Source organism: Haliotis rufescens, unplaced genomic scaffold (genome assembly GCF_023055435.1).
Source record: "Haliotis rufescens isolate VD_foot unplaced genomic scaffold, xgHalRufe1.0.p SCAF_4, whole genome shotgun sequence".
Lineage (NCBI taxonomy): Eukaryota > Metazoa > Mollusca > Gastropoda > Lepetellida > Haliotidae > Haliotis > Haliotis rufescens.
Window position 1 is genome coordinate 65,571,398 of NW_025964112.1, and position 11,044 is coordinate 65,582,441.

The 11,044-nt window shown below is 43.9% G+C and overlaps 1 protein-coding gene across 1 annotated transcript; it reads left to right on the forward strand.

Moving 5' to 3' along the window:
- Nucleotides 1–9,239: 9,239 nt before the first annotated feature.
- On the forward strand, nt 9,240–10,281 carry LOC125372299 (cell surface glycoprotein 1-like; the record flags this gene model as incomplete). The annotated part of the gene is made up of 1 exon (XM_048381624.1): nt 9,240–10,281. A coding segment is annotated over one exon (1,017 nt), but the record flags the coding sequence as incomplete, so codon positions are not given.
- Nucleotides 10,282–11,044: the final 763 nt, after the last annotated feature.

The following is an 11,044-nucleotide window of genomic DNA, read 5'->3' on the forward strand; positions in this document are numbered from 1 at the left end:
TCGCTGAGGAAGTCTGGTTTTACCATCACATCAAAATACATCACTGTTGTGGCCTTTAAAGTACCTGATGAGCCATATGGTGTTGGTTCCATGACGTATACAGTTTAGATGGTTGTGCAGTCAATTATTTTCCACTCCTTGCATACCCTTTCCTTAAGTGCTCAGGTCCCCTGACAACGCTGCAGTTCTTTATCAGGCTTTTCCTTGTTCAGCTGGATGTCTATGTTGATTAGTGTGAGACTGACAGTGCTCATTACCTAGGATATCAAGGCAGGGTTCGTCAGTGCAATTAGCACTGATTTCACAGAAACATGTTGTTGATCTGTGGAAACTATAGCACAAGAAGACAGCACTCTTCATTGGGTCAAGGAAAGTTAACATTATTGACATTATTGACATTATTGTCAATTATTGACTTGTGTAAAGTTTCATAATGTTATGGATACTTTACAGTTAAAAATTGACTCTTGTAAAATTTCATAATTTTAAAGGTTAGATTCATGACCTTTATATTAAATCACATTGTGGAGGGCAACGTTTCATCATGGTCATAAATTGTTTCACATTATTCAGTTTGAAAGACTGGGCATAATTGACTACTACTATATATCATGTGTCCCTTGTGGAAAACATTACTGTATTACCCACAATTCCTTGAATGTCCATGATGAGTCTCCAAATCCTTCTGGCAGTAACCATGGTAATGCCATCAAAGACCATTCCATGTCTTATTTTCAACTTTGAATGTATATGTGTGAAATACTTGTAACTTCCTGGACATAACAGAAGTTCTTTTGAAATGGCAGTTATCAACTTAAAATGTTTGGATGGATCCTGTCCCTGGATTATTCAGAAATGAAGATAAGATGATTTTTCCAGAACTGTTCATTATGCAAAAAATGTTGTGAATGACCTGACGACAAGATATTTAATTCATGCTAAAATTGTCACATACCCTCGAAAAATGTCAAACATCACGCATGCTGTCGAAGGAAAGGTTTGTTTTTTCTATAGTTCCACCATGTCCTTTGATATCAAGTTAAAGAGGAATTTCGGGCTTAACACTCAAACTGGCAGCAATTCCCAACACTGATTTGATTGGAGGCTCCTTCTTGGAGTCTCCCTTTGTTGTAAAACTGCAATATTTCTGAAGTGGTACGAGTCGCAACCTAACTCACTAACTTAGCAAAGGTTCACCCAAAAAAGGTCAAAGTCCGGGGATAGGGTTAGCCATCGAGGTGTTGGCTTCTGAGGTCAATCTCAGTGTCTTAGCGGGGATGGTAATTGGTGACATAGTGATTAATGTTAGCTTGAGGATCCCCTTATCTCAACAGGGGTAGAGGGGTTTATATCAGCTGGAGACACGTCACACTTACTCCAGTGCGTGAGCAGGGAGATGTCATCGTCATGGGCCTCATCTCTTCAAGACCTGTGAAGTAGGCTGCAATACTTGTGTATGGGTGCCCTTTTCTTGCACCGTTTAAATAAGTAGCCTTACAACTAAGTGGATGAAGTGTTTGGTAGACCTAAGAACTTCAAGGGTACACAAGTCCATTCTTGAGGTTACCAACAGTAATATTGCTGGAATATTGATCAAATAAGAGTAAAACCCTACTCACTCACTCACTCATGGAACAGGTGTCTTGGTCACTTAGTTGCCATAGTTACCATGGTTACCATGGTCACGAAGTTTGCTACTCTAGATCTGACTGGTAGAGGGAGACAACTAACTTGTTATCTGTGACCATGGACATTACCGGTAATGTTTTCGTTTTTACTTTCAGCCCAGCGTGTGAACCGAAGTAAATCATGGCGCTACACCAGGGGGCACTGTCGGTGTTTGAGAACAACGTAGGTGTCAGCGATGCTGTGCTTCTTGACCCCATGACAGAGGATGCTTTTATAGAGAATCTTAAAGAACGATTCAAACATGATCAGATATATGTAAGTATGGGTCAGACTTAGCCTTGCTCCAAGGCTGTACATAAAGAAAAGTCCATGGATGTGTAGTAATTCTGTCATACTAATAAGCAAGTCTAGATATGTGGACACTACTCCAGTCTCTTACAGGGACAACTTGTTCTTATTATTTACTTAACCTAGACCTCATGATTTCATCTAATAATAATTGCCTTCAAGACTTGTGCAAGTCTAGGATCAGACCTTGTGAAAGTGAAACTGTGCTAAATGATATGGTGAAAGAGTATCTTGTGGCAATAGATCATTGTATGGTTTGTGTGCTCCAGGCCCAGTTTCCTTGAGGCATTCTACTTAGGGAGTCATCATAACTCAATATTACAAAATGTAGCATTATTACATCGACTATTATTTCCTAAACAATTCCTATTAAAAGTATTCATTGTCTGTCTGTTTAATTGTTTTTAAATCTACTTTATTAATGTTATTCATAATATTATTCAATATTGTTCCCATTAATTTTGTTGAAATTGGGTGTCACACCAACTCACTGATACTTACAGCATCCATGATAACATTACTTCTGTTGGGGCCTCAAAACCTTAGTTGTCGAAGTATGGATGCATACATGTATGATAAGTGCATTACATTGACTTGTTTACAGTCATATTTGTTGTTTGTCAGCAACATGTTTTCACGATTGTAAAACCAATTACAGATAATATGCCAATATGCAAACCTTATGATTATTTTTGTTTTAAATATGTATAGTAAAAGTAGCAACAATTGACAAGGTCTTAGAATATATTTTGACTGCATATTACATACGAAACAGCGATTTTTTTTGATTTTTTTATAGTAGTAACTAGACACTACCAGATGGCCTCAACACTGACAAAGTTGATATCTTTTTGACATATTTACGTCTTATGGTTGATGCACGGAGTTGAATACTGGTTTGTGTGCTCCGTGTCTTATGGTTGGTGCACGGAGTTGAACACTGGTTTGTGTGCTCCGAGTCTTATGGTTGGTGCACGGAGTTGAACACTGGTTTGTCTGCTCCGAGTCTTATGGTTGGTGCACGGAGTTGAACACTGGTTTGTGTGCTCCGAGTCTTATGGTTGGTGCACGGAGTTGAACACTGGTTTGTCTGCTTCGAGTCTTATGGTTGGTGCACGGAGTTGAACACTGGTTTGTGTGCTCCGAGTCTTATGGTTGGTGCACGGAGTTGAACACTGGTTTGTGTGCTCCGAGTCTTATGGTTGGTGCACGGAGTTGAACACTGGTTTGTGTGCTCCGTGTCTTATGGTTGGTGCACGGAGTTGAACACTGGTTTGTGTGCTCCGAGTCTTATGGTTGGTGCACGGAGTTGAACACTGGTTTGTGTGCTCCGAGTCTTATGGTTGGTGCACGGAGTTGAACACTGGTTTGTGTGCTCCGAGTCTTATGGTTGGTGCACGGAGTTGAACACTGGTTTGTGTGCTCCGAGTCTTATGGTTGGTGCACGGAGTTGAACACTGGTTTGTGTGCTCCGAGTCTTATGGTTGGTGCATGGAGTTGAATACTGGTTTGTGTGCTCCGAGTCTTATGGTTGTGCACGGAGTTGAACACTGGTTTGTTATGGATCCTAAACTCCTGTACTATAGTATGGCACTTCCTGGTGAACTATGTGTCTGTCTGAATTCAGAACGTTAAATGACCCATCACCTCACACCTGTACAACATGGATTACAAACCCAGTACACTGCACTGCCAATGTCAACACTGAGATTGCACAACTGTTTGCTATAAAGTCTTATTTGCTGTAGAGATTGGTAGGTGGAGTGGAGGTTTGGTTGGTAGATATGATCCGGCATTATACAGATTAGTAACGTGAGGTTTGGTCAGCAGTGCAAGTTACAAAATGCATTTGGGTATTTAGGTGTGTCTTGATAAGATACTGTGTATCTCTCCTGTGAGTGATACCTATATACCAAGATAAATGTGTTGTAGTTCCGGCTTCTGGTATAAAAACAAGGCGCATAAAACCACAAAAGCACATATACCCCATATACCTCAAGTTATACTGCTCCCTCTCCAACTCAAAAAGTGTTTCATGGTTCACATACCCAGGTACGTATGTACCCCACGTCATGTACACAGGTGATGTGGATTATGGTACAGCCTTTGAACCAGCTTGACCTAAGGGTTTGTCTTGACACTCAGTGCATTTCCTTATGTTTAGTGGAACTCTTGTTTGTGATCACCTTTTAATTCCGGTTGGCGCTGCGATTCGCTGTGCAGAGTTACGTCCCTTGGGCGTGCCAGAAACCTTTGATTGTGGGTTCGAATCCTGGTTCGCCCCGATTATGTTTCTAGGTTTGTCAGCACCATACCCGTGCTCGTGGGTTTCACCGATGTGGTAAACGTCTGAGACCTGCATCACTTCGGGCTTTCTTCCCACATTAAGCTGACACGCCGTGATATAACTGGAATAATGTTAAAAGCGGTGTTAAACCCAACTCACTCACTCACTTAATCCCCAGTAACCCTTCCATGACCTTATTAGATCTGTTCACATCTCTACAAAATCAGGGTTGTTTGAATACATCCACTAAACTATTTTTGTGTCTGATGTTTTTCCCTAAGATGTTTGTTCTTTGAAATGTAAAGCATTGATGAAATCAAGAATTTGAACCTGAAATAAATGTAAGAATATCAAGCACACAATGTGGATGGTCTTGAATGTTGAACAAGAGTATGTGTATACGTCCTATCTGAACTTTCTCCATAATAAATATGTTCAACGTAAACATCGCCCAAACTGCGGCTACCCCGAGATATGTGGGGTTATCTTGTTTGTACAGGATTACTCTGCCTGGTGAGGAGGAACCCTCGGTCAGGGGAGGTAACTAGGTAACGGTGGGTGATACGAGGTAAGGGGTGATAGGAGGTGTTTTCACTGGTGTCTATGACTGACATCTCCCAGTGCCCAGTGAGGAGCCTTGTATCTTCCTCCCGTACATCACACTGATAAGGATTTGTAGACTTAATGAGGCTAGTATAATGTATTTTCAACATGCTCATAAACATAGTGCTTTTGGACAGAAAAAGAAAAGTTTCCCTTGGTAAACTGCTGATAACGATTTGAAGTGATGTTTTTCTCTAGTTGTATTTTGTAGCTGTTCTTAAGCACTTTATGCTAAGATCGGTTTGTGCAGCTCAGATCACAGCACTAGTAGGCCCACACATTTGATCACTGCTGTAGACCAACACAAGCTTGGTGATGGCTTTGAACAGGCATGCAACCTCATTACCTGGGTAGTGTTATTTATACGTCACTAGAAGATTTAGTATCAATAGCATTTGTTTGATTGTCATTTATGTCTATCATGAGTATATTGTTTTTTTAAATTTGTTTTATAGCCTGATAACAGATTTGTCTTGTTCGGCCACATCTATTTTTTTGGTTGGTTTATGAGACCAACCTACAGAATGAATCTAAAATTAGGAAAAAATATGACAACTTTTGACAATTTGTTTTTGTCAAACTCTGTTTTACAACAGGTGAAATAAAAAAAACATGAGATTTTATCACCACTGTTCGTAAGATATCGTGACAAATTCAAAGGTCATTTTCTACCCCCAATAAAACCATTCAGTTATGTTTCAGTAACTTGACATGTTAAAACATGTTTGTTTTTCATTCATTAGTAGCAGTACTAAACTGAAAGTTGAATTTTTTTTTTAAATTTTCAAAACTACTCTGTATTTCCTGGAAATGATGACAAATAAAAAACTTATCACAACGGTACTGTCATGGCTGCAGTCATCCGTGTAGAACCCCACCCCATGCTCACACTTCCAGGGTGGCATGTTGTCAAAGTAATTGTGTTGTTTCAGACCTACATTGGGAATGTGGTTGTGTCTATGAACCCCTACACACGCCTCCAGCTGTACACGTCCAGCGTCATCGAGGAGTACCGCAGCAGGAACATCTATGAGCTGCCGCCACACATGTAAGTCTAGCAGCTTTGCCATTGTTACAGGGATGTCATCAATATGTTACAGGGATGACATCAATATGTTACAGGGATTTCATCAATGTGTTACAGTGATATCATCAATATGTTACAAGGATGTCATCAATTTGTTCCAAGGATTTCATCAATACGTTACAGGGATGTCATCACTTTGTTACAGTGATGTCTTCACTACGTTACAAGGATGTCATCAATTTGTTACAGTGATTTCATCAATGTGTTACTGGGATTTCATCACCATGTTACAGTGATGTCATCACTATGTTACAAGGATGTCATCAATTTGTTACAGGGATTTCATCAATATGTTACAGGGATTTCATCACTATGTTACAGGGATGACATCAATATGTTACAAGGATGTCATCAATTTGTTACAGGGATTTCATCAATATGTTACAGGGATTTCATCAATATGTTACAGGGATGACATCAATATGTTACAGGGATGTCATCAATATGTTACAGGGATTTCATCAATTAGTTACAGGGATTTCATCAATTAGTTACAGGGATTTCATCAATTTGTTACAAGGATTTCATCAATTTGTTACAAGGATTTCATCAATTTGTTACAAGGATTTCATCAATTTGTTTCTCTGTCAGAGCATCACTATTTGTCACTGATATCTTCACTATTTGATTGGGTGGTGGGGTAGCCTAGTGGTTAAAGCATTCGCTCGTGATGCCGAACACCTGGGTTCGATTTCCCCACATGGGTACAGTGTGTGTTATCACCTATATAGTACACAATAACATCAGAATATTGCATGTGATATCATCCATATATTACAGTGATATCACCCATATATAACACAGTAATATCACCCATATAGAACACAGTACTACCATCAATGTGTCAAACAGTGCTTTCATCGGTACTACTAAAAGTTGGTCAGTAGTATCACACAGGTGTATTGTAGCTCTTGTGTTGAGCTGGATATCTCAGTGAGACATATAAAGGGTTTAGCGGTGTGATTGACTTGACAGCCAGCTAGCAGGAGGAACTCCGGAGAGGCCCTGGACTGCCACTACTGTTTTAAGAGCAGCTGTAAATCCGGGAGAGTGGCACCAGGGCTTATCACAGCTGACTCTCAGTGCTGATAGCACACAGGAATGTATTTGTAGACCTCTCCTCATCGGTGTGAAATATACGACATGTGGAATATTGACGTCATATGACAGAAATCTGCTATGTATAAGGGGATATGGGTTATTTGAATAGAACTTGCGTACCTCCTGATGGGAGGAATGTGTGTTGAGACTGTTTTGGATCCAAGGAATGTGAATTCTAGAGTACCTATTTCTTTGATAGGATTATTATGGCTGAACGTTTGAAGGTAGTGGTATACAGTACAATTGCTGGAGATTTATAGCTGTACTTTTATCTTCCTGTGAATATGGCTGTTGTATGTCAGGGCCTTTGATCAAGCTTCATGGAACAGTACCTGAGATTATGACTGCTGTATGCTTAGCCCTGAATGGCCACCAGACCCAACTGAGCCTAGCCCCTACTGTCCACCAGACCATCAAACTGAGTCTAGCCCCTACTGTCCACCAGACCATCTAACTGAGTCTAGCCCCTACTGTCCACCAGACCATCAAACTGAGTCTAGCCCCTACTGTCCACCAGACCATCAAACTAAGTCTAGCCCTACTGTCCACCAGATCAACAAACTGAGCCTAGCCCCTACTGTCCACCAGATCAACAAACTGAGCCTAGCCCCTACTGTCCACCAGACCAACAAACTGAGCCTAGCCCCTACTGTCCACCAGACCAACAAACTGAGCCTAGTCCCTACTGTCCACCAGATCAACAAACTGAGCCTAGCCCCTACTGTCCACCAGATCAACAAACTGAGCCTAGCCCCTACTGTCCACCAGACCCAACTGAGCCTAGTCCCTACTGGCCACCAGATCAACAAACTGAGCCTAGCCCCTACTGTCCACCAGATCAACAAACTGAGCCTAGCCCCTACTGTCCACCGGATCAACAAACTGAGCCTAGCCCCTACTGTCCACCAGACCCAACTGAGCCTAGTCCCTACTGTCCACCAGATCAACAAACTGAGCCTAGCCCCTACTGTCCACCAGATCAACAAACTGATTCTAGCCCCTACTGTCCACCAGACCATCAAACTGAATCTAGTCCCTACTGTCCACCAGATCAACAAACTGAGCCTAGCCCCTACTGTCCACCAGAACAACAAACTGAGCCTAACCCCTACTGTCCACCAGACCATCCAACTGAGCCTAGCCCCTACTGTCCTCCAGACCAACAAACTGAGCCTAGTCCCTACTGTCCACCAGACCATCAAACTGAGTCTAGCCCCTACTGTCCACCAGACCCAACTGAGCCTAGTCCCTACTGTCCACCAGACCATCCAACTGAGCCTAGCCCCTACTGTCCACCAGACCATCCAACTGAGCCTAGCCCCTACTGTCCACCAGACCATCAAACTGAGTCTAGCCCCTACTGTCCACCAGACAATCAAACTGAGTCTAGCCCCTACTGTCCACCAGACAATCCAACTGAGCCTAGCCCCTACTGTCCACCAGACCATCAAACTGAGTCTAGCCCCTACTGTCCACCAGATCAACAAACTGAGTCTAGCCCCGACTGTCCACCAGACCATCAAACTGAGTCTAGCCCCTACTGTCCACCAGACCATCAAACTGAGTCTAGCCCCTACTGTCCACCAGACCATCAAACTGAGCCTAGCCCCTACTGTCCACCAGATCATCAAACTGAATCTAGCCCCTACTGTCCACCAGACCATCAAACTGAGTCTAGCCCCTACTGTCCACCAGACCATCCAACTGAGCCTAGCCCCTACTGTCCACCAGACAATCCAACTGAGTCTAGCCCCTACTGTCCACCAGACAATCCAACTGAGTCTAGCCCCTACTGTCCACCAGACAATCCAACTGAGTCTAGCCCCTACTGTCCACCAGACCATCAAACTGAGTCTAGCCCCTACTGCCCACCAGACCATCAAACTGAGTCTAGCCCCTACTGCCCACCAGACCATCAAACTGAGTCTAGCCCTACTGTCCACCAGATCAACAAACTGAGCCTAGCCCCTACTGTCCACCAGATCAACAAACTGAGCCTAGCCCCTACTGTCCACCAGACCCAACTGAGCCTAGCCCCTACTGTCCACCAGACCATCAAACTGAGCCTAGCCCCTACTGTCCACCAGACCATCAAACTGAGTCTAGCCCCTACTGTCCACCAGACCATCAAACTGAGTCTAGCCCCTACTGTCCACCAGACCATCAAACTGAGTCTAGCCCTACTGTCCACCAGATCAACAAACTGAGCCTAGCCCCTACTGTCCACCAGATCAACAAACTGAGCCTAGCCCCTACTGTCCACCAGACCCAACTGAGCCTAGTCCCTACTGTCCACCAGATCAACAAACTGAGCCTAGCCCCTACTGTCCACCAGACCATCAAACCGAATCTAGTCCCTACTGTCCACCAGATCAACAAACTGAGCCTAGCCCCTACTGTCCACCAGACCAACAAACTGAGCCTAGCCCCTACTGTCCACCAGACCAACAAACTGAGCCTAGCCCCTACTGTCCACCAGACCAACAAACTGAGTCTAGCCCCTACTGTCCACCAGACCAACAAACTGAGCCTAGCCCCTACTGTCCACCAGACCAACAAACTGAGCCTAGCCCCTACTGTCCACCAGACCAACAAACTGAGCCTAGCCCCTACTGTCCACCAGACCAACAAACTGAGTCTAGCCCCTACTGTCCACCAGACCAACAAACTGAGCCTAGCCCCTACTGTCCACCAGACCAACAAACTGAGTCTAGCCCCTACTGTCCACCAGACCAACAAACTGAGCCTAGTCCCTACTGTCCACCAGACCAACAAACTGAGCCTAGCCCCTACTGTCCACCAGACCAACAAACTGAGCCTAGTCCCTACTGTCCACCAGACCAACAAACTGAGCCTAGCCCCTACTGTCCACCAGACCAACAAACTGAGCCTAGCCCCTACTGTCCACCAGACCAACAAACTGAGCCTAGCCCCTACTGTCCACCAGACCAACAAACTGAGCCTAGTCCCTACTGTCCACCAGACCAACAAACTGAGCCTGCTTCTACACTGTTGCCCGGGGCCCCTCCAGATGAGGTAGTTGTAAGCCACCAAGTTGACAGACAGATAGACATCCTCTGTACAACCAGGAAGTGGGGTGTCGGGTTCCCCTCCGCTCCCACACTGAGTACAGAAACATCAGCAGACCATCCCCACCTGGCACTACTTCCCCATCTGCTGGCATGTGGGTGCTGTTGGTGATCTCTGATCTGGCGCAGTCGTTGTTTGACAACGGGAGAGAGAATACCATCTACCAGCTCCACACCACACTGTGCTAAGACAGGACTTTAGTAAATAAAACTGTTGAGTTTTGCCACTTCTGTATTTCATCAAACGTATGCTGTCAATCATCTGGTCATATGTGGATCCAGCGCTGGTGTTGGGGTGGGGCTGTGTGTTCGTGGGGGGGGGGGGGGGGGGGGGGGGGGCTAGGGGGGGGGGGGGGGGGGGGTGTCCATGGGGTCCACACACCCCACCCTTTGAAAACCAAATGTAGTATGTTGTAGACACCCCCCCCCCTCCCCCCGACAGGATCTTTTTATTGGAACCCTCCCTTTAAAAAATGCTGAGTCCACCCTTGCTTGTGATATATATGAACATTCATGTATAGTATATAATAATAAAATGTAATATCTTTATGCACAGTGTCCGTTATATGTATATTTATCTTTAATGTTTGTAATCATATTTACTCCCAGATGTAGCTGGTTTGGACCCTGACCAATAAGGGTGTTCTGTTCTTGACTCATGATTCGACACACACTTTGCTAAGTGGAGGAGGTTCTGAGGGGGGACTCGCAATGGCTACTTTGTCTTGTTTCATGAAGTACTTTTGCATTTATTTTGATCTATTAATTTTATTAATTGTGATAGCTGCCCCGCCATGTGCCGTCATGTTTCCTGGGAAGACATTGTTGCGAATGACTCTAAGAATACTTTACTTATTCCTTCTGATCATTCTCTCCCCATTAGAACCATTCTGTATTTCT